At 39.3% G+C, this 25,133-nt stretch overlaps 1 protein-coding gene across 1 annotated transcript in view; it reads right to left on the reverse strand.

The window, feature by feature from the left end:
• MAST4 (microtubule associated serine/threonine kinase family member 4) overlaps positions 1-25,133 on the reverse strand; it is a 978,185-nt gene that overhangs the window by 30,437 nt on the left and 922,615 nt on the right. Inside the window, exons 14-20 of the mRNA XM_006902373.1 lie at positions 24,581-24,666; positions 16,671-16,879; positions 15,083-15,221; positions 12,956-13,088; positions 11,948-12,113; positions 9,996-10,097; positions 15-137 (exon numbers count right to left, since the gene is read on the reverse strand). Of these exons, the coding sequence (XP_006902435.1) occupies positions 15-137; positions 9,996-10,097; positions 11,948-12,113; positions 12,956-13,088; positions 15,083-15,221; positions 16,671-16,879; positions 24,581-24,666 (958 nt within the window). The remainder of the gene's footprint in view (positions 1-14; positions 138-9,995; positions 10,098-11,947; positions 12,114-12,955; positions 13,089-15,082; positions 15,222-16,670; positions 16,880-24,580; positions 24,667-25,133) is intronic.

A 25,133-nucleotide genomic window follows, 5' to 3' on the forward strand; every position in this document is an offset into this window, starting at 1 on the left:
TATAACACACTCACTATCAAAATAGCTCGTGTCATCTTCGGATTCCAGCTGTGGAATGAATTCTGCCTTCTGTCTCAGCAAACTGTTCCAGTCTAAGGATCGGAAGAACCTATGCTGCTTGACTTCATAGGCGCCACCTGGTGGGGGGTAACAAGGGAAGAGTATCAACTATCGTCCAGATACAGATGAACATTGGTACTTAAAACACTAGAGTTCTCAGCACAGAAAGAGAAAAAAACAGAGAAATCTTACTTTTTCTTTTACAACCATAATGCCCAGATTTCCCCCCTCTATAATGAACCATGAGGAGAGCTTATTTTGCTAACAGAAGGTGCTGTGGTTCAATATTTCTTTGTTCATTTTCCCACGATGTTCATTTCTCAGAGGTTAATGATGTGGTCACTTAAAACCATTTTTTGCTTAACCTGCAAATATGGATGCACGTTGGCCTAAAGCAGACTTGCTCATTATAAACCCTATGAAATTCTAACAAGACACACAATGTTCACAGTACTATTCCCTCTGGAGGTAAGGCTGGTAATGATGAATTCTTCCTAAATACCATATAATGGATACCATTCAACTTTATTGGCTTGCTCGTTAGCATGGGGATGAATTAGATTCTGTAAGTTACAGATCCTTAAATAAGAAACAAACTCATTTGACAGATTTATAATGCAATTTATAAAAAATCAATCACAATTCCCAACTTTTGCGTTTCTTTTTGCAAAATCAGCATGACAGAAAAATTCAATGAAACAATTATTACCTATGAGCCAGAGCAGGTTTGATGGCACCTAACCCAGCAAACCTGGTGGACTATGGTAGAAAGAAAGGAGTAATTTGTTCCCCAAAAGGTCACAACTTTGAAAACTCTACAATGGTTTGCCTCCTCACTCAGGTGCACAGAGTCATCAGGAGTCATTCAATAGGGGACATCTCATTACCAGCAAGAAAGAAGAAAAGAATGCAGTGGGCATCCTTTGGGATCAGAGATCCCTTTGTGAGATGGAGATAGATAGAGATGGAGACCTCTCAGTAGCAACAGCAGAGAATCGGAGATGGATGTGAAAAAGGTGAGCTGGAATAGCTAGTCCACAGAGTCAGAGCCAGGGACCCTCAACCATTCTTGCTGGGGGACCAGAGGGAGCAGGGAGATAGGAGATGCCATGATTGGTGGGGAGGCAGAAACATTATTATGGGGGGGGGGGAAATGGAAAGTTAAAGAAAGGAAGACCCTTAACAAGATGGATTGAAAACAATGATTGCAACAGTGGGCTCAAGCTCGACGGGGGAAGGTTCAGAGCTGCTGCTTATAGGGTTGCTGTGAGTTGTGTTGACTCCACAGCACGTAACAACAAGAGAGCTCTGTAACACTGACCTAAGGCCTAGAGGCTGATGGGCCATGGGCCTGTGAGCAGCTGCCCTGACTGAAGAATTGTATCCTGTTTCCAACCTGTTAAATTTCTTAATAAACCTCATAATCACAAAGAGAAAAAAAAAGGGAGAATTTGATACCAGCTGGTTTGGGATTGTTGGGTTTTTTCCCCCTTGGTTATGATTTTAAAGAGTGCTTTTGGGGGAAGCTCTGGTGGCCTAGTGGCAAGAAGCTGCTCTGCAATCGCAGAGGTATGTGGTTCAAATCCACCAGATGCTCTGCCGGAGAAGGAGGTACAATCCCCTCCTGTACCAGTCAGATCCGATTTGACGGTACACACACACACACACACACACACACACACACACACACACACACACAATAATAAAATAAAATTTAAAAAAAAGAGTGCTTTTTGAAGGATGAGCCAAAATACAAATATTAACACTACATATCACATACAAAGAAGAAGGTACACAGATACATATGAAACTAAATCCCAAGTGGAACCAGGAGGGACCCTCCCTGCCCCCACCACACATACTGTTGATGAGGGAGATGATAAGGAATCTATCCTGCAAAAACACCAGGAAGGCATTTCTCACAAGAGCCATTCCAGGGTCTAATCAGCTTCACTGCTAGGAGAGGCTCCTCTAGGTGTAATGTAAATGCCTCTTTATTGCGGTTGTCACCATGCCGTCCTCTGTGGGGTACAAAGGAAACAGGATGACAATTGCGAGCAGAATTGAAAATAGGCTGTGGATCTCAGCTGGGGCTGGGGGAAGCTGGTTTTGGAGAAACGGAAAGGCTCTTTGCCTTCTACGCCCCAGTAACAAACCTTTGGTGACTCTAGCCAGGGACTTTGAAAACAATGGAGTGGAGGAAAAGGGCAAAGTGAGGAACTCATCTCATCCTTTCCCTGCTAGGATCCTATCAGGGCAATTTTCTGTGTTCACATCATAATACTGAAGTCTGATGTGAATACTATCACCAGGCTGGAATGTGAATACAAATTTTGCAACAAGTATTGCACTAAATGCTAATTCCTCCAGTGCCATGGCTGTTGATAGGTACCATGCAGTCAGCTCTGACTCACATGTACAATGGAAGGAAACACCGCCACAGTGTTCATGTCCTGAGCCATTCTCGGAACTGCTGCCATATTTGAGCCCACTGTGTCAATCACCGTTTAAAGGGTCTTCCTCTTTTTGTCTTGGCCTCTACCTCAGCAAGCATGATGCCCTTTTACAGGTGTTTGTCCCTCCTAAAATATGTCAAACATACATGAGACAAAGGCTTGCCATTATTGCTTCCAAACAGCATTCTGACTATATTTCTTCTGCAACAGATGTATCCATTCTTTTGTCAGGCAGTTAACACCACATTTAATATTCCTTACTAAAACCATAATGCCAGTGTGTCAATTCTTCAGTCTTCCTTAGTCACCATGCAGCTTTCACGTGTATATGAAACAAAACATGGCTTGGGTCCAGTATATCTTAGTCTTCAAAGTGACATCCTTGCACATTAACACTTTAAAGAGGTCCTTAACAGCAGATTCCCCAGTACAATATATTGAGTGATTTCATGATTGCAGATTCCATGGGTGCTGATTATAAATCCAAGGTAAACGAAATCCTTGACAACTTTTCTCCATTAATCATGATGCTGTTTCTTGTTCAGTTGTGAGATTTTTTTTGTTTTCTTTTTGACTGCCTCTGAAAACCTTCTGGAGGGTCAGCTGTGAATCTGTTCCAACTTGGCTGCACACAACATATTAAGGTCTAATCCACCCTGAAGGCTGTATGCTTTGATCTTCCTTAGTTGTTACCTTTTTATTTTCAGTAAGCAAAGTGAGGAGTCTTCAAAAAATCTTAATGCCATGTTTTTCTGTGTAAGTATAGTTTCTCAGACTATGTACTCATCATAAAGCTGAAATTAGAGTGATGGGAGGAAACAACTTTGATGCACACCTTTTTTAATATAAACTCCACAATAACCTTTATTCTGTTTTAAGAACTACCTTTTGATACATGTATAGGTTCCACAGGAGCACAATCAAGTGTTCTGGAATTTTCAACCTTTGCAATGTTGTTGTTATTTGTTGTGATCCACATAGTCAAATGCCTTTGCACCATAAATAAATCACAAGTAAATATCTTTCTAGTACTCTCTGTTTTCAATCATGATCAACTTCATATCAAGAATAACATCACTCCTTCTATGTACTCTTCGGAATCTGGCTTAAATCTCTGGAAGTTCTTCAGCAAATCTTTACATTACATTAATGATAAAATAAGGTAAAGACTGAATTTTTTTTAAAATCACCTTTCTTTGCAATGAATACAATTATGGACCTCTTGCATTCATTTGCCAGGCACTTGTACTCCAAATTTCTTGGTACAGATGAATGAGCACTTTCAGCATTGCATTTGTTTTTGAAACATGTCAACTTGTATTCCGTCAATTTCAGGAGCCTTGTTTTCACTAATGCCTTCTGTGCAGCTTGGATTTCTTTCTTAAAAACCATCAGACCTTAATCATATATTACTTCCTTAAAGAGATGAATATTAACCATTTTTGGTACCGTTACTGTGTGTCCCTTTCCACATTCCCTTGATGCTTCCTGCACTGTTGGATATTTTGCATTAGACTCCTTTAATATTTCAGCTCAAAGCTTGAGGGGTTTTCCTTCAGTTCTTTTAGCTTAAGAAATGCTACATATATTCTCCTCTTTTGATTTTCTAACCCCATGACTTTGCGTACTTTTTAAATACTTTGTCTTCTCAAGAAGCTCTTTGAAATATTCTGTGTCAGCTCTTAATTTGATTTGGCTTTCAAGAGCAAGTTTCGGAGGTTTTGGAAACTATTTTGGTCTTGTCTTTACTATCTTTTTAATCATGTTTGGCTTTACACATGATGTCCTGGATTTCCTGGATTTTTATCTGTTCTCCTATCATCAGTATTCAGTGCTTCAATTCTATTCTTGAGCTGATCTCTAAATTCAGGTGGGGGGTACTTTGACTCTCTTGAGCTTGTTTTCATTTTCTTCAGCTTCAACTTGAAACTGTAATTGAGGAATTGATGATCTGTTTCTTACTTGGCTCCTGACTTCATTGCTCTGAAATAGAGCATCTTCATCTACTCTTTCCACAGATGTAGTTAATTTGATTCCTGCATATTCCTTCTAGGGAGCTCTGGTGGCCTGGGGGTTAGGAGCTGCACTGCCACCCTGAAGACATGTGGATCAATTAGGATCTATGTGCATGTTGTCAGGTGCCACTGAGTTGAGTAGGGCTCATAGAGACCCTATGAACAGACCAGAGTAGGATTCATATTGACCCTATGAACAGACATGAGGGGTTCATTTGGTGGTATTGCGTCAGGCAATGATCTGCAGCTCTTCATAAGGTTTTCTTTTTTAAGAAATGATATCAGCAGGCCTTTTTTCCTAGTCTTAGTCTGGAAGCTGCACTGAAACCTGGCCATTGTGGGTGACCCTGTGGAAGTTTGAAATATCAGCGATACAGCTTTGCGTGTCATAGCTCATGCAAGCGACAAGACAACCAAACTGATAAATGAGTATGGTACCACAGCACCTCATGCAAGATGAGGAAAGAACTTTTCGGTTGGAACCTTACTGTGCTATCCATTTTGGATTCACAACCGCTAATACTCAGGACCTGAACATATCACTTAATTCCTATTGTGTTCACAGTACCTACATATACATGGTCTAGCTCCAGTCTGTCAAAGTCTCCAATGGCATTGTCTTCCAGAGCACTTTTCCTTGGAAATGCTGATCATGAAGCTGAAAGGACATGACTGTCTCGCTAGCTCCCTCACTGGGACTTACAGCACTGAAATCAAGAGTCAGGCCTTCACTAGTGGCCCACACATAATGTGTCTGGACTCAGTCTAGCGAGGGCCCCACTGTACCACCATGACTGACACCACAGCTGCTGCTCATGGGGTCACTCAAAGACATAGCTCTGACGCTCTAGGGTTGCTCAACTTTACCCAGAAAAGCTCAGTTTAGCCCTGAGCCGAGGGCCAAGGGCTCAAATGACATTCCAAGCCATATCCAGTGTCAGGTTTTTCACAGCCCTCACTGCTACCCTTTGGAATCCAAACTGATGACAGTCTTCACTTCATCTCTGTGGGGAGTGACAAATGTGTCCTCCTCAAAGAGTCATGGCCCACTGCTGATTCAATTCACGCTTCTTATCCTTTGGGCTTTGCACTGCACCGAGAAGAGGTTGGACATCTCTGGGTGCCATTTTACATGCACTTTTAGAGACAGATGTGGAATGGGAAGACTCAAAAGAAGAAACAAAAAAAATTTCCTCTGGACTAAAATAATTTAAAATATAAATGACACTGAATCACATAACATTTTCAGAGAAAGAATCGTATAAATGAAAACTCTCATTATAAAATGCACAGTGAAAGAGGTGGGGGAAATTGAGATTCTACTACGTACTGTTATTATTGTTGTATAGCGTGGAGTCGGAACCGACCCATAGCTGCCCCTCCAGTGGGTTTTCAGAGGCAGTTAATCACATGGGAGGAGACTGTCCATCCTTCTCCCGTGGAGCAGCTGGTAAGATTAGAACCGTGCACCTCTGGGATTGCAGAGCAGCTTCTTCCTTCATAGATGTTTTTGCATTTAATCCTCATAAGAGCCCCGTGTGATGTGCACAACACACATTCATAGAATAGGTGTCATAGATTAAGTTACATTAACCCAACGACGGCACATAACAACAACAACAACAACAACCCAAAAAGTATGGTAAAGTTACCCAACCCTTGCACCTGGGATTTGAATAGTGTTTGGAGAAACAGGGTCTTCCTTTGAAGCTATTGCCAGTTAAGTCATAGGAGAGTAAAGTGAGCCTATGCCCCATTCATTCCTAAGAAGTGTCTTCTAAAAGGGGAGCACAGATACAGAAAGCCATATGGGGGTGAGGCCATACACAGATGTAGCTCTAAGGCGAGCAGTCACAGAAAGAGCGTGGTCTTGCTAATGCTCTGAATCCAGATTTCAGTCCCTCTAAAACTAAAAACCAAGAAAATAAATTTCTGTTCTTTAAAGCCACCCACTTTGTGTTATTTTGTCATGGTAGTCCTGGGAAAAACCGAGACTGTAAGAAACTGAGACTTGGGGAATGAGAAGACTACTCCAGGCCTCCCAGCTGGTACATGGGTGGCAGCCACATCTGAGCAGCTCGCAAGTCCAATGAGCCAGACTGCCACTCAATACTCTCAAAGTTCAAAAGCATAGTTCAAGGACAAGAACACATATTGCAAGTTATGCTTTGGCACCAACGTTCTCCCCTGAGTTTTTCTCTCCTTTCATGGAAGTTTCTTAAACAACCATTATGTTCTTCACACCCTTTCTCTCAGCTTCTCTAGTCTCTCAGGCAAATGTGCATTCGCACATTTTCACGGTGCATTATTCTGTTCTCTAAATATGCATTAAGTACAAAATGCTGTCACTGAAGGCAGCATAGCAGGGCTTCAGGATTCTTAGCTGCGTTCTAAAGGCTCTACGTGGACCTGTCACATTGGGCCTGACTGGCAATCATTTCTTAAAAATGCTGAGAGAATAAGTAGGGTCTTTAAAATGCCTTTTTTGGGGCTTCTCCTAAGGGATTAGCTCCTCAAACTGTCAATCTCTGAAAATACCAAAAAGGAGAAAATGTGCAGAGGAATGACTTGCAGCATATGATATGTATGGTTGCATGGATATGCACCATACATATCAACCGTCAGAGTCTTGTCTTACTAAATCAAGCCCAGTCCAGAATCCAAGCATCTGAAGGAGGATACCATACACAGAATATTAACAGGAAAAATTCTCCCAAAAGACATTTGAACAATGTAGGGAAGGGTATCTTTGAGTCTCTAAAGAAGGAGCTCCAGTGGCATAGGGAGTTATGGGTTAGGCTGATAACCGAAAGGTCGGTTATTGGTTTGAATCCACCAGTTGCTTTATGGGAGAAAGGTGGTGAAGAAGTCTGCTGTGGTTATAGTTTCCAGCCCTGGAAGCCTGATGCAGGGCTGCCATGAGTTGTTGGTGGATTTAGGTTTGAAGGAGTAGGTGCATTCCAATATATTTCTAGTCACATCATTCGATAATGCTGTGGTGTCATTTTCTGGGATAGTTTAATAAATGTATATTTGTATTATTTCAGGACAAGTGAGTAAAAATCACACCTCAAAATTCAGCTCATATACAGTCCTGACACAAAATTATTTGACAGCTACATGTATTTTTTGAACTATAAAGCAAATCTGACCGCAGGCCACAGAGGGTGAGGAATAACAAGTTTGCTAGTCATTTTAGACAAGAGGAAAATCAAATAGGGTGGGAAGAAACATAAAGAGCTCTGCAGAAAGAGTTCAATCTGCTCAAAGGTAGAGGGCCACCGTTGTTTGTATATTCCATGTGTTTAAAAGAGAAAGCACAGATTAAATATGCAGCAAATTAAAAACACAAGCAGCAGCTGCAGTGCCAGGCCTTGGTCTAAGTACCTTACATGGATGAATTAACTTGATCCTCACAACAGCCCTGTGAGGAAGGACTAAAAGCTCCCTTGTGCAGTTAGAAAAAGCAGATATAGAAAGGGAAATACCCTAAACCTTAATAGTAGAGGTGAGATCTAAAATCAGGCAAATAGAGTCCCGAGTTAGTGCTCTTAATTTCAATATTATCATGACTTTCAGAGCTCAAGACTCACTCACATCCACAGAAAAGAGCAGAAAAGGTCAACTCAATGAAGTTTTCTCAAGGGAACATTGATCTTATGCTCATTAGATGCTTATGGGAGCACCTAATCTTGGAAAGCATATATCATTTTTTTATTACAGACTCCCATGAAGCTGAAGAAGAACTGGAAAAATTCTATAAAAGGCCAGGTAGTAATCATTTTAGTTTTATAAGCCACACAGTCTGTTATGCTACTCTACTTAGCCACTGCAGCATAAAAGCATCTATAAGCTATATATAAATGAGTGGCTTTGTTGTGTTTCAATAAAACTTTATTTATAAAAATAGGCACTGAGCTAGATTCAGCCTACTGCAAGAGGGATGCTGACTCCTGCTCTAAAGCATCACCATAAAATTGTCATCATAAAGTCAGTACCCCATATGTAAGCAAAATCATCACCCTTCCACAGGATATCTGTGAGCAAATAAGATCATCAGATAAATATTTAGAATTGTTGTTAATGTCCTTTGTTTTCCATGGGAAAAAAATGTTTTCTGACATTTCTATTAAACTGGGAAATAGCTCAAAGTAAACAACTATTGTTGTTGCTGCTGTGCACTGTTGAGTCAGAACCAACCCATAGCTAACTCTCCAATGGGTTTTCAGAGACAGTTAATTGCATGGAAAGAGACTGCCTATCTTTCTCTGGCAGAGCAGCTGGTGTATTCAAACGATATGTCTTTGAGATTGCAACGCAGCTTCTTACCACTAGGCCAGCAGAGCTCCCACTGTTGTTGTTATGTGCTATCAGGTTGCCTGTGACTCACAATGACCCCTATGTGCAACAGCTCTGAAGCCTGCCCTGCCCTGAGCCAGTCTCACTGACTCCCATTAAGGAATCAAAAACATTGATATAAACTGTAAATACCACAGATACGATCTGGAGGGTTTCAATGACCACATATCTCAGAGGCAGATTGCCAGAACTTTCTTCCAAAGTAATACTGGTTGGATTTGAACTTCCCAACTTTAGATAACAGCTGAGCATATAAGTGTTTGCACCAACTTGCTAGAGTATATGGGTGTGTGTACATACATACACACACACATATATATGCATACATACATATACATATGTGTTTATACTTAAGTCTCATTGAGATAAATTTATATCATGGGCAGACTATGCCTCTACAGAGAAGTACTCTAGCTTTCCACTCAGTATATTAAAAACTGGTGGTGGCTGGGGGGAGAAGGGAAGAAAAGATACAAAAAACCTGGTAACATAATTACCAGGAAGAAAAGTCAGCAAGAAAGAAATCTACTATCTCCTTCCTTTTGAAAGGCATTGGTTTCTAATTAATTTTCTTAGACTAAAACACTAGTCAACCTAGTAAAACAGCAGAGTTGAATCCTAGGTACTCATTTCTAGTAACTAGTTAGAATAGTAATAATCTATGTCATAGCCTCTGAGTAGTAACTCGTGGAGTTAAAACCTTATGGAACTATGTACAGATAAATATTTAAAGACCATTCATCTTTAGTCATTATTTCAAATCATTTAAGATGTATGCTTTTCAGGATAGAAGATGAATAAATGCTCTTGAGGCTTTATTCCAGAGGAATTTTACTTATTGAGATAAATTAAGAATAACTTCTCCTTTCAGAACCGGGGTGGAGGGTAGGGGTAGAGGAAAAAAAAAAAAAAGAACAACAAACTCTTGATATAGATACTCCTCTACAGGAAAAAAAAAATAAATGATGTAATGTGTTACAGTCATGTTCTACATCAGCTAACAGATGTTTCTTGTGCAAAAACAAGACGCAAACAAAAGCATCAGCACGCTTCACATAGATGCTATTTCTTGCATATTAGCAAAATTAAAACACTGTGCTCTAACCTGTCCCCAGCCTCTCCAGGGGATTCTGCCTGAGAAGCACAGTAATCAGATCCTGGGCGGTGGGTGGTGGAGCCTCATCTTTTTCAGGCCAGTTGATCTCATCTAGAAAGAAGAAAAGTGGTTTTACAACCTTAATGATGCAAAGGTGGTCTATGACAAACAGCATCGTCATCACCTGGGAGCTTATTAGAATGCACAATTTCGGAGCCCACCCACACCCACTGAACCAGAATGAAAATGTTAACAAGCTATCCAACTGGTTCCTATGATGCAACCCAGTTTGAGAGGCATGGTTTCAAATGACACAGGTAGGAAAGCTTTCAAAAAGGCAAGGAGAGAACTTTCAGCAGTTAGTATTTCAATTTCACTTGCTCTTTAATTTTTAAAAGCTGAGTCCCACCACTTTCCCCTTCTTCTGGTTATGAAGAGAACTTAATGCAACTAAGACTCTAAACACTGTGTTTCTGGTGATCCATTATCCAGGAATCTGAGAGTCCAAGACTATCTCTTACAATGCACAACTGAACATCTGGCCACAGTTAAAGAAATACTTTACATGAAGAAGCAAAAGAAAAAAATTAATAATTTTATAAAACAAATATTTCCAGAAACAAAGGAAAGGTCAGAATGTTAATCTGAATAAGAAAAGGATTCAAAGTCATCATCTTAATGGACGTATTTAAAATCTGTCATAAATATTAGACTATGTTCCACCACATTCTAAAGGAGTTTGCCTCAAGATAGGTGTGCATGCTTCTGTGTATGGAAATGCAATAAAAACATGAGTTATTTCTGTATGTGCCTGCCTCTAGCTTCCTCTGCTGCAGTTTAAATCTGATTTGGAAAATAAAACATGAATATGCATCAGAGCCGTAAGGCATCAAGAACAAAGCCAGCATTTGCTGCTTGTGTTAATTAAACAGTTGATTCCCTTTGCCATTCAGGCCGTAGTATATCAGAAACCAGCCTAGTTATAAATCCATAAACAGCTCTGATATTGTGTAAAGGGTTATATACTGCAGGCAACTCGCAAATCTGCTTCATTAAAGTTTACAAATATGCCCTGGCTTGTAAAGCCAGGGATAGAGAATGACATGATTGGTGCTTTCTCAAAAGCAAAAGTAACATATATTTCACCTCCCTCCTTTTTATTTATTTACTGCTGGACTTTACAAAAACAGTCAAGAAGTAGCTGATGAAGATGTCACTAAGGACTGACAACCTTTCAGGAATAGAGTCCTTTTCATCTATGCTTCTGGGAAATTTATAAAAACAGCACGTAGGACAGTGATTGAGTCTATTTAATTTTCATTTAGTTTTGCCACAAGCTGCACAACAATGGTTAGGGTCAGCTTGCAGGTTAAGATCTAAAGGTTATTGAATTCTAAATGAAAGATGAACAGCTGTTACAGAAATAACATTACACCATAACAACTACCAATGAAATCATTAACAATCTGTGGATTAAATTTGCTTCCTTCCCATCCTCATTATTTATTATTTGGCAGACATTTGTTTTACAGTTTATTGCATTTTTAAAAATTTCTTCATCGTGCTATTAGCCATTTCCCCCATTTATGTAAATGTTACACACATTAACCTTTTCTTCCCTGGTGTAACTTCTCTATCATGGAAAGGAAGACAAGATGGCATATTGGAATAATTTGTAAATCCCACATCAATTTCTTCTCCAGAAAAAAACACTCCATAAAATTGGTTGTGTTGCTAGTACATTTCCAAATCTTTCGCTAGCAAACTTTCATCCGATCCATTTTCACCACAAATGACCCTCTTGAGATTGTTGAAGTCAGCTGTGTGCTATGAGCACGTTCTTTTAATGTGCGGACTCAACTGCTTCATAAAGGTTAACGTTTTCATAGTCCAAACAGGGACAGTCTACAAATTTACGATAAATAGCCGCTTATCAACAGGTAACTCCCGATGATATTTACCACTGATGACTTGTCCAAATAGCTCCTCTGGAGTGTCCCCAAAGAAAGGCACGCATCCAACTAGAAATTCATACAGGATAATCCCCATGGCCCACCAGTCCACTGGCTTCCCGTAGCCCTGCCTTAGAATCACCTCCGGTGCAATGTACTCAGGTGTGCCACAGACCTAAAAGATGATTGAAATATTAGAATAATTGGAATATTAGGCAGAAATTAGAATAAGCAAGAGAGCTAAATACCAATTATTCTGCCCAGAGTGCACCTGCTCAACCACATGGAACCATAAGAATAAAGAATTTAGAAATAGTAACTCTAAGCAGCTATCTCTAATACCAAAGGCCATGAGTTACTTAAATATCAAAGACAGGCATTTTTAAACTTGGCTCTAATGTTGACTTATGTGTAATGTTTAATATCAAATGAAGCCTTTGACCCTGCTTAGCAGTTTCACCCATCTTAATGTATTAAAAATTTACTTGAACTTTAAATCTAAAATAAGAATGCATTCTTTTTTTCTTATTTGTCACTATCAGTGATGTTTTAGTATTTATATGCCCCAACTATTTTCACACCCAGCTATTTCATAAAACCATGACAGTTGAGATGGGTTTACCTTAAGTAACTTTACAATGAACAGATTGTGGGCACATGGTAATGAGGCATGCTTAAAGGGAAATGGGCCATAGCTGGGATTTTAGCACCCGTGATTGTACAATGCATCACGAGTTTCATGAGTACTCTACTGAGACTACTGAATTCCTTACAAAAACAGATTTCCATTTGTCTCTCTCACACTCTCACTTGTGTGCAATTAGATCGTTTGTCTTGCTAATAGACCATAATGTTGGGGGAGGGATGTAGACAGAGTGGGCAGTTCAAAGAGGCCCAGGGAGAAAAATGGGAGCAATTTGTACTTTATTAAAGGTAAGGTGTATATAGACATCTGAACCATCAGAACTAATGTGGAGACGCTCTAGACAAGTTGATTCAGGAAGCATCCAGGCTTACCTGCTTATCCAGGAATTCCCGGGCATCTTTCTCAATATGGCCTTCATACAGATTAGTTGTCATGCTCATCAGTCCCACCTTGGATAATCCAAAATCTGTCAGCTTTATATGCCCCATGGAGGTTACCAACAAACTATGAATCAGAACAACACACACGACAATAGTCACACTGCAGGCGCTGGATGTTTCACAAGTATCCCACCCACCCTCTCAGAGTCAGTTTATAAGAATAATTCAAATATCGACATCAACCTTTTCACTACCTCAGTATGGAGAGAGATGAAGTCATAAAAAGACGTCAGATACTTGTATCTAATAGCTGCAAGAAGGGCCGGCATCTAGGCTTAGCTTACTTGTGCTTGAACAGCCACAACCATCTTGTTTACAAAACTGTGCAATGCTTTGAAAAATTAACATACAAAACTCTGACTCCCTTTGTTTTCAAAATAAAAAAGAAAATGCCACCAATAAATCCATGACACACAACAGGCACTGAGATGACCAAGGAAGCCGAGCCTTCAATGACTAGCTTTAATTTAAATTTTGACATATGAAGCAGATAAGCAATATTTCCTAAACACAAAGAACTCATAACCAACAGTTTTATGAATTTACAGATTTAATAAATTTCATTTAGATGATAAAACTTTAAATAATCTTCCCCAAACAACCTAAATGCACTGCCACTGAGTCAATTCTGACTCACTGTGATCCTCCATTTGGCTTCTAAGGATCTCTTTACCAAAGAGATTGGCCATTTCTCTTTCACAGAGGGTACCTGGTAGCTCAAACCACTGACCTTTTGATTAGCAGCCCTATAGGCAACACTCAATGTCATGACGGCTCCTTTAACAGTATATGTAATATATTCATTTAAATTTTTAAGAAAGATTAGAGGAAAAAAGAAAAGCAAGTGGTTGCCTTTGGTGGCCATATTGCAATTAAAACTTTTTTACTTCTTGTATTTCTCCCTACTTTCCCAATTATCTATATTGGTCATAAGCAAAATTCATCATAAAATTTTCAAGACACTTAACATTTTTATTTATTAACACTTAAAGTGGGACAAGGCATCTTGAATTAGGGAATAAAATAGGAAATATTTAATAAATGATATAATAAATGTCTAGGCACTTGGGGAAAACAGAGTATCTAAAACGGACTCACTTTTTAATAGATTAAACGTTGAATAAGATTTAAGATGGAAGCAAAGTGGAACATAATTAGCAAGTGTATTATCCTTACATTAAAAAGGACAATCTAAGTATGGTGAAAAATGTAGAAAATAAATAATGTAGAAAACAACTAATGGTATTTCATGTAGGAATAATTAAAAAACCCCAACTTATAACAAAAATTGCACTGGGAAAGTCTGCAGTCAGAGAACTCTCCAAAGTACTGAAGAGCAACGATGTCAGTCTGAGGTGCATCTAATCCAGGGCCATAGTCTTTGCAATTACTTGTTATGCATCAGAAAGCTGGACAATGGCTAGGAATCACAGAAGGAGAATTGATGCCTTTGAGCTGTGGTGCTGGATTAATGACTGCTAGGAGAACAAACAAGTTTGTCCTAGAAGGGTGAGACCAGGCTGCTCCTTGGAGGCAAGGATTCTGAAGCTTCGCCTGGACATGTTTCAAGGCGGGACCAGCCTTTGGACAGGTACATCATGCTTGGGAGGGTGGAGAGATAGCACAAGAGAGGAAGACTCTCAATGAGATGGATTGATTCAGTGACTGGGGTAATGGGGGTACATGTGATAGAAACAATAAGATTGGCATAGAATAGAGCAGGGTTTAGGGCTGTTGTATATAGGGTTGCTATGAATTGCAGGTGACTCGAGGGCACATAAGAACAACAACAATTTCTAAAGAAATCAAATATGGATTTGTATTTATATTTTTCTCCTGCTTTTCATGTTATGATCAGATGTCTCATTGCCTCTCTTCACTCTCTCTGTCTTTACGCGTGCATGTGTATACTGTTAAAATAGTACATTTCGGTCATGATAGGAAAACTTAAAAATAGCAAAGCAACATTAACAGGAAACCTTTTTGAGGCATAGAAAGCTTCTGTATTGTGTATTTTTTTTTTAAATAAAGGCTTCTATGTTTTATCCATATACATACTTGTCTGGTTTTAAATCTCTATGTACAATTCCATAATTATGTAGATATTCCAAGGCCAGGACAGTCTCGGCAAAGTACATCCTCGCCATATCAACAGGGAGAGGACCCATGTTTTTCATCAAGGTTGCACAGTCTCCTCCTACAAAACAAAAGGGAAAGCTTCACAAGACTTCCTCAGCCAGAATTACGGACGTTCATCCCTTTAGGCTGCAAAGTAAAATCATTCGTAAGCACAGATACAGCACAGTAGAGCCATAGTGGATTATGTTTGAAGGCAAAATTATTTTTTAATTTAGATGTGATGTGGAGAAAATGCAGATTTTTATGGAGGCAGGCCTCAAAAAGAACAGAAATGCAATGGAAATGCACTTTGAAGAATGTCCAGCACAATTTTAGGAACACAGTGCCAACTTAAAATATCACAGTATACAGCTTGGGAATGCTGTTCGAGTACTCCCTCTGCTACTTTCTGGCGGAGCGATCTGAGGATAATGACTTCATCTTGCTGTATGTTAGTTCCTTTATCTGTACCTTCAAGAGAGGAACTGTTACCAACCCCTTTGGGAATTCTGCAAAAATTAACTGAATAATCTATAGAAAGAACTTAAGGCATCATCTAACATATATTATGCACATGGCACAGGTTAGGTTCGTTATTATGGCTACTAAAATTACTACAACTAAAGGCTGTAATGAAGCAAAGCACTTGTGTATTTGAAAGGGGAAAAAACGGATGTGAAGCAAGTAAACTATTTTTTTGTCTTGGATCTGCAACTGAATGTGTAGTACGCTTCCCCGTCTAGGGCTTCAGGTCATCCATGTGAAAGAATGAAAAGGTGGTGGTAAATGGTCGTTTGTGTTTCTTCCAGTTTGTTGTTGTTGGATTCCATTCAAGAGAAAGAGCTTATATTAGATACTTTAAAATTATTTTGACCTTTACTAATTATTTTATTAACCTCAATTATGTCAACAAGTCATGGTCACTCAAACACTTAGAAATCTAATGTAACATTAACAGGAGTAAGATTACTTGGAGCGTATAGAAGATTGACTACAAACCTTAAGAATAAGGTTTCAAAACAAACTAGGAAAATTGGGAAAGAAAATTGGAATGACTGGCTGGTGGGATATTCTTGAATGTACCAGTTTTTCCTAACCAATTTTCAGTCCTGCACTATAATGTTATAGACCAACAAGGATATATTTTTATTGCTGCATTCTTAAAGGAAACCAATTGTAATGAATGCTTTTATGATACGTGATAAACCACGTAGGAAAATCCCATCACCTATATTCCAACTTTAATGGCCAATCTGAGAGGAGGTAGTGAGGATTAAAAGCTATTAAAAAAAGAAAAACAACCTTTTCCCAAATAGCACTAATTTTCCCTTTGTTATTGTGGAGTAGGCACTTTACAAGCAATTATCAGAAGATAATGAGTGGGAAGACAGCCATCTCATTGCCTGGCTTCAGCTCCTGGGTGGATACAGCCATCCTGTGGCACAAATACAAAAAAATTCAACCACACAAAGCAAGCAAGAAGCTTCTGGGTACAGGTGTTGGATGTCTGGCATCAGAGCTGCCTTACCTTCCACATATTCCATGACCATGCACAAGTGGCGTCTCGTTTCAAAGGAACAATACATGCTGACAACAAAGGGGTTTTCTGCAAATGTCAGGATATCCCGTTCTACAAAGGCCTGCTGGATCTGGTTTCGGAGGATGAGGTTCTGCTTGTTTATCTTCTTCATGGCAAACCTCTGCCGGGATTCCTTATGTCGAACAAAGTAGACTGCCCTGAAAAGGAGCACAAACATTGGTGTTCATGGGGGGTGGGGGTGGGGAGAGACTGAATATGATCCTGGGAATTCACTAAGCCATGTGGTCAAGCTCTTTTAAGTTTTTATGGCAACTGGTATTCCATTCATAAAAGCAGGGCTAACAGGTACAAGGAACCCGTTTCAAGCCAAATTTGGACAGAATTACTTTTCTGTGTTTGTGTAAGGGGGGATGGAAAGTGGTAGCCTTTCAATGGGGCAATAGTGGTTTAGTGGGAGTATTCTCAGATTCTACTCAGAGGACTGCTTCTTCAGCCAATGTACTTTTAGGAGCAAGGGCCTGACAACCTGCTTCCAGAATCAGTCAATGAGAACTCTGTGGGTCACAACGTGACTTCTGTCCCTTGGATACATCAGGAGCCGGAGGCCACATCAATGGTGGCTACCAACAACAACATTCTTTCAGTCAAGGTCCAGATCATTTTGAAAGCATTGATTCATCTGTACCACTGAAGAAAAGCAATGTGGGTCTCCAGAGGGAATTATTTTCCAACAGTTGCTTGATATTTGTTTGGGATTTTCTACCAAAAAGCAAAGTTCAATATTTGCCCAAAGAGGACAATATTAACAAATTACTTACACAACATGAGCTGAATCTTTTCTAGCTCAAAATGTACATTAGATACTTTTTCCTCAAATAACTGAAATAAGTTTTCTATAGGGTGGATGCCTTTAGAGCTTAAGAGTACCTGGTTTCCTAATGGAGAACAATGTACTTTCCATAAAATTTCCAGATCAATGAGAAGTGTGTCACAGGTTATATGAAACTGTCTTTCAACAACAGCAATATAAAATGGTATATTTCCTCACTATGGAAGGACTTCAGCATCTGATACACTGATTCCTGTTTTAAATGCATTTCTGTAGCTACTGTAATAACCAGGCTGCACTGAGTCTGTGCCTAACACCCACCCAAATACTCCACAGAATCACTTCTGGCTGAGTAGAGACAACAGATTCCTGTTGTTGTTCTTAGTTATGTGCCATCGAGTCGCTTGCGGCACACAAATTCCCAGGGTGTGGAATTCTGTAGATGGGTGGGGGAGGGAAGCAGGAGTGACTAATTATGTGAGGATTCCAAGGAGGAGTCTTTACCTGGTCTCAAAGGGATGAGCAACAAGAAAAATGACTCAAATTAACCCCATTCTCAAAAAATCACTTTTCATTTGCCATTATAATGGGAAACTAAGTTAGAATCTGAGGATTTGTGATCAAACATGTAACAGTTCGAGCTATCACTCCTCTAGAAGCATGTCTAGTAGCCTACCTCCTAGAATCTTAAGGGGTTGTCTGATTGGTGTTTTTTTCATTAATTATACTCACTATCCCTGAAAAAGAAACCAATCCCTTATCCAAGGGGCACTAGGGTCTGCTATGCTCCCACAGAGCCAATTTATCAGGGTGATCTATTTACATAAATTTCAAGTAAACTCAATATTTATTTTTTTCCCTGAATGTGTTCAGCTAGTGATTAGTTCTTCAAGTACATGTATCATTGTCTTTCTTTCTTCTTATTTTTTTTAAAATCACTGTCTTTTTCAAGTAGGTGCACCCCTCATTTTTCCTTCACTTACAAAATAACTATTTAGGAGGTTTGGTGTCATATTATGTAATGCACCTGGGCTGCAACCCCAAAGGTCAGTAGTTCACATCTGTCAAGCCATTCTGTGAGATTGATGGGGAACCTTCTCCTATAAAGACATAAGGCTTTGGAAATACTAGGGAGGGTAGTAAAGGGTCAGAACTAACTCCCCAGCAACAGGCTTGGTTTCGGGGACCAATTCCTCTGTTGGTTTTCTTCCCATTTCTTTGGCTTAGCCATACATCACATACACAACTCACTGAACAACTCGGTGCTCTAATTCTCAATATATTTTCTAACAGTGAGCTGTCTAGTCTTAACCACAAGGCTTTCAGCATGTATGACTGGCAGTCTTCTCTCTGGTGCCCAAACACTACTGTTCTCACTGTCACTGTTAGTAGCCACTGAGTTGACTTCAAGTCATCATGATCCGTCATGTATAGAGTAGAACTGCTCCACAGCAGCTCTGTCTTCTCAGGCACCTCTGGATAGTCTTGAACTGGCAACCTGCTGGCTAGCAAGTAGCTGCACCATTCAGGATAGCTGAGTTTAATTCCCACACCCATTTATGTTGGCTAGATTGGACATGACAACTGATTAACTTAAACAAATAGTTAAACGATGAAACATGAGTGTGAAAAAGCATAGTGGTTTACATATGTATGTATTCTCTTGACTGGTGCATTTAATCTATTTACATCCCTGGTAATTATTGATAAGCCTGGTTTTATTGCTGTCATTTTGCTTCTCTGTTACTCGTGGTATTGCTGATTTCTTTGTTTCACCTATTTTTCCATGCTGTCTCTGGGTGAAGAACTCCCTTTATTCCTTGTAAAGCTGGTCCTGTTTTCAAAAATTCCTTTAATTACTGCTTTTCTGAGAATGGGAAACCAATTGTAAACCATACAAGTGAGTTATTAAATAAAATGCCTATTGATTTAGTGTGGCTGAGGAAATTCTTTAAAGTTGGCAAAACTATAAAAATCTGTAAATTTGCAGAATGTTTACAGTCTTCTGATTGCTTCTTTTCCTTGCCTCACCTATAAGGAACTACAGAAGTGTAGTTTAAATGGTGTCATAAAGAGGCCAGGCATTGCGTCAACGGATCAGCATATTTCTACATGTATGTCCTTCTCTTATTGTCATTGAGTCAGAAGTTACTTATATTTGACCCTCCACGGGTCACCAAGGCTGCAAACTGCATGGAAGGAGATTGCCCATCTTTCTCCTATTCAGCTGTGGGAGGATTTGGACCACAGGGAGGCGCAGCCTTTCAGTTAGTTATGAACCACGTATGGACTACGGCACTAGGGCTCCCATTTACATATTCATGTTAAATAAAAATGTTTAAAGTATGTCTTCCCCTCAAAAAAAAAAGGGGATCATTTCTCACTTTGACCAATGCTCTAATAAACCAAGAAACTCCTCCTCCTTTCTCTATCAGATTAAAGACTTTGTCTATATTTTTTTCTAATTACAAATTCAATAAAAGCAAGCATTCACAAGAAAATGAGCTGCTTCTAATCAGATGTAAGTGACAGTTCAAATAGAAAAGACCCTGTCCTTCCCTTCAGTGTAAGGTGAGCCTTGATAATCAAATATCCCAGGCAAGCAGTCATTTTTAAAACAAAATCCATTTTTAGAATGTAAATTTGAGTCTCAAAATGTAAATTTAGATCTCAATGTGGAATGGTAGAAAAATACAAACTATCTCCATATAGTTACCTGTCTATTGAAAGTCAGCTGGAATACAGCTTCCTTTCCACATTTTCCATCAACAATTCACACTGAATACTTTTAGGCCTCTGACACTGTGATTTTTTTATTTAGTCTATCTGGAGGTTTTCATTTTGATTTCCAATCCAGTATCACCATTTCCTACATAAATAATTCTTCAGGAGTATATGTGAGAAAGATAGGAAGTAGACCAAGAACACAGTTGTATAGGACTTTGAGCAAGAACAAAGACAACAAGCCCTCAGCACCAATGTGACTACAATTTTCCTCACAGTGTTCTGTGTAATACCATGTAAAAAAAGGGTTCCCTCTTTATTCTCCAATATTCAGTTCATAAAATTGATGTGACCTTGTACTTTTCTTTGTTAGTATATGCTTAATCACTCAATCCTTTAGAACACTTGCCTCAATCAATGGAAATGAGTCCTTTAGGTACCTTATCCTGTTCAAGTTGCAGAAGGCATGTGTTCACATTTGCTGTAGCTGTGTTTTTGTTATTTATGTTCTGGACTTTTCAGGATGTTGTACCCTGTGTGAATGTTATTCTTTGTGTGGCACTTTGTTTCTGTACTAATAACTGTTTTCTCTCATATCTTTCCCCCTTTGCTGTTGAGGTGATAGATGATTCAAATCTACTTAAGATAGCAAAGAAGGGGGAGAGTGACAACAGCACATCTAGGAATCTGACCCTATTGAGAAGAGCTGTAAAACTTTTCCAGCTTAAAAATCTGGCCAGAGCTAACACAGCCCCTCATGTTTCTGTTTCTTGGACCCTGAGTGTTACTTTTTTTTTCCTGAGGAGCTGCCTCTGACTCTCTCTTCCTGCACTGACCTCCTGTGAAATGGGAAAACCATTTCATGGCAGGTGATTCTGCAAGAGCAGGAACAGGGATGCTGGCGACTCTGATCGAAGCTGTGCTCCTTTCATGCAGAAGTGAGGTGTGGGAGGGCAGTGAGAGGTAGAAGCTGACAGGACCTCGAGCAGAATGAATCAGTCCTATTGGGAACATAAATGCCTAATGCGTATAAAATCAAACACAAATCTGAGAGCCCAGAACATGAATCTGTGTGAAGAAATCTTCATGTGGGAGTGAGGATGAGTGTGTTGGAGGACAGCTGGGAGCACAGGCTGCAGGGAGAACAGGGTTGGAGGCTGAGAGGCCTGTGAATTTGCCCACAGGAACCAGGCTAATGGCCTTGCTCCACTGAGAGAAAAGAAAATAATGGGCATCCCAACAAGAAAGAAGATCAAAGTGAGGGAGAAATGGCATGTCTTTCAAATTTAGCTATTTTTAAGTTTAAAATTTTTTATTATTTTACATTGGAAATACAGACTTTCTTTAAAAATCCAGGTGCAAGTATTCATTGGAAGAAATGAGACATCTGTACACCAAATAAATTATAGTCACACCTGTGATAGCTAGAAACTGCAGAAGGCAGAAAACTTCCAGGAGAGGAAAACTTAAATATTTCTATTAATAGTAATATTTTTAATTTTCTAATTAATTAAAAATTTCTATTAAGACCCTTCCAAAGGGAAAAAAATAACAAGCTAGTTCTTGCTCTCACAGGTTTCACTGTGACAAAGGTCCTGGCACATAATAATGTGTTAGCTTTTTACAGTTTTCAGTGCTGTAAAGGTGAGGACAATGGTGGTTCAGTGATAAAATCTTGTGGGAGACCTGAGTTTGATTCTGACCCAGTGTCTTTTAGGGTAGGCTTGTGGGTGGTTATTCTGTGGAACAGTGTTCAGCAGACCTTTTAGACGAACAGAGACTAGGGGGAATGGCCTGGAGATCTACTTCCAAAAATCAGCCAGTCGAAACCCTATGAATTAACAACCGTTTGATCCATGACCGATCACTGACGTCACAGAACCAAACAGTGGGCATGGCTATTTTGCATGGGGTTGTCACCAGTTAGGGGATGGATTGATGATTGCTAACAAGTGGTATAGAGGGATGCAGAGAACTTCCAGCCAGGGATCCAAAATATTTTAAACAGAAAAGCCATCTGCCATTTACCAAATGAGCAAGTTGGCCTTATAACATGAGTATGACACTGAGAAAACCATGACATGTGCTGAGTATGGCGAATAAAAGCCCTATCTAACAGGAAGGTTGGTTAGTCGCCAGCACCACCAATTTCCAAGAAATTGCTGCCACTTTGAGACAACCTCTAACAGTCTGAGTTCACCCACCCACAGAGGGTTCCCACTTGTTCAGCCAGTTCACATACGCCAGCACTCAGCATCTTGAGCAAGTATGCCAATGGGTGTAGCTCCATTCGAATTTCAAATTAAAAACAATTAAGATGTAGAGGAAATCTGTTGGAAATGTAATGAGCGATTAAATCAGAGAAGAGCAAAAGAGGGAAAAAAAGTTTTGGCTGAATGGCGGAAGCTCGCACAGGCAGCCTGTGAGTCCATTAATGACTTGGCTGGCTTCCTGGGTGTTTACTGATTCACAGCTTGTTTAACTTCTTGTATATTCCCAACCATTCCCCAAAGTGTGATATACCTCATCTAGTACACAGTTGTTTAATTGCACTACAAATGAGTTTACTCAACCAATTAGAACTCCAAATACTGCTAAGATATATACCCGAGTTCCATATAAGTGGTACCTCACAAATAATCTTATCCTGGAGTCCTATTGTCAGGAAACCCTCAAACTCATTACCATCGAGTCTAACCGACTCACAGCTGGTCCTCTGTTCACGAGAACGCTCATCTTTCTCCCATGCAGGTGCTAGTAGATTTGAACTACTACTATTTGGGCTAGCAGTGCAATTCCCTATGGGCTGTGTCACAAAAAAGGTAACTCACAAATAATCTTATTTCAGAATTCCACCATCAGTAAAATCTAGGGCACTCAAACCCATGGAGTCACTAAGTACAAGCTTAGTTTTCTTCCTCAGAGAAAAAGAAATCCCCTGAGGGTTTCCAAAATGAAATAAAACTTAAAAACCAAATAATAGCTAAAAATCACAAGCAACGGCATGCTAGAAATATTTACTCCACAAGAGAAGTTTTATAATGAGGCCTGTAAAGGAAATCAAACCCTGCAGAAACAGAGCATCAGAAAGTATTCATAAACCACATCAGGAAATATGTCGTTTGACATAATTCTGAAAAATCAGTGGAGCACAGAAAGGACTTGCAAATATTTAAGTTCTTCACTAAGTTAATGGTGTGGAAAATATTAGAGGTGAAAAAAATAGTAAGGGGAAACATCCCTTGTGGCACAACAAAAGTAGCTTTTATCTCATCTGCTCATATGTGTGATAAATGGCAATAAATGTCTATGGACTTGTTTATTGCTCTCCATATACAGATGGAACTGGGATTAATACTTAATTAAACTAGAGTTCTCAGACGGTCTGGAATGGCTCAGGAGATAGTTTGTGTATTAATTATCTTTCCAAACTATTTATTAGTAACTCAGAGAACCCTGCCACCATTTGCCCCATGCTAGGCGAAGGAAATCATGTCTGAGTAAAAAGAAATCATAAAAGAGGCACGACTAATGAGTTCAATTTAAAAAATCCTGGTGTGATATACAGCCTAAAAGAAATTTAATACAAGGTTCACTGCTGGATTAGACATAGAGAATGGATTCACAAAGAAAGAAAGATTCACTAAGAAAGAAACACTCCCTACACACATACACAAATACACATACACGCTTTAAATGAGGAAAAAAACCCTACTTTCTCGAACAAGAGTCAGATATTATTTAAAAAAGCATGAGTAATGAGTTCAATTTGAAAAATCCTAGTGTGATATAAGGTTAAAATAAATTTAATACAAGGTTCACTGCTGGATTTGACACAGAGAATGAATTCACAAGTAGTAATTCTAAGGACTTGCCTTCGGAAACTATGTACTTTGATAAATGTCGATAGTTGTAGAGGGGCTTCCAGTCTTTTGTTCATAGGGTCCCTATGAGTCATGCTCAATTCGAAGGCAATCAACAATAACAACAACAACAACAACACTAAGGAAGAAATACTCCCTACACACAAACACAAATAGGAAAACCTCCAACTTTCTCTAACAAGAGTCATATTTTAAAAAGCAAAAGGACAAAGGGAAGGAGCTAAAAATCAAAAGTATATAAAATCTACAACCCCCTAAAATAACATTTTCTAGGACCTGGGGTAAGTTTTCTGAGGGGCATCTACTAAGAAATTACTTCAGCTACACATTACACCCATTAAGGAGCTGCAGTCTGGAAAGTAAATTCCGCACATGACATCTATTTCACATAAGATAAATGTGAAAATATATTATTCTGAGCTATGTTAAAATACAATAAAGAGCTTCCTTGAGTTACTCACCCATAGGCTCCATTGCTAATCAATTTAATTGTTTCAAAATCACTTTCCCGAGGTTTCCTTCGAAGTTTCAGGGAAGTATTTGAGCTCTTGAAAACAAAAGAAACAAGTTATAAAAACAGTTCAGAATTTAAGAACATAGTTTTCAAAGCAAGCTAAATAACATATGAATTACATTTTCAGTCATTTAATATGAACAAATATAGTACAATGTCTGAGTTATGAATGTCTTACTCAAATACGAGTTATAATTATGAACCAAGACCATAAGGCTTATTATATTAAAAATTCGAGTATAAACAATGGCTTGTAATAATAAACATTTAAATGTTGTTGTTGTTATGTGCCATCGAGTCGCTTGCGACTCATAGCGACCTTATGTACAACAGCCCTAAACTCTGCTCTGTCCTGTGCCAATCGCACTGTCTCCGATACACCCATTCCAAATACCCCAGTCACAGAATCAATCCACCTCATAGAGGGCCTTCCCCTCCTGTGCTGTCCCTCCACCCTCCCAAGCATGATGTCCCTCTCCAAGGACCAGTCCCTCCTTACA

Source organism: Elephantulus edwardii, unplaced genomic scaffold (genome assembly GCF_000299155.1).
Source record: "Elephantulus edwardii isolate Elephantulus edwardi_28Jun2011 unplaced genomic scaffold, EleEdw1.0 scaffold00400, whole genome shotgun sequence".
NCBI lineage: Eukaryota > Metazoa > Chordata > Mammalia > Macroscelidea > Macroscelididae > Elephantulus > Elephantulus edwardii.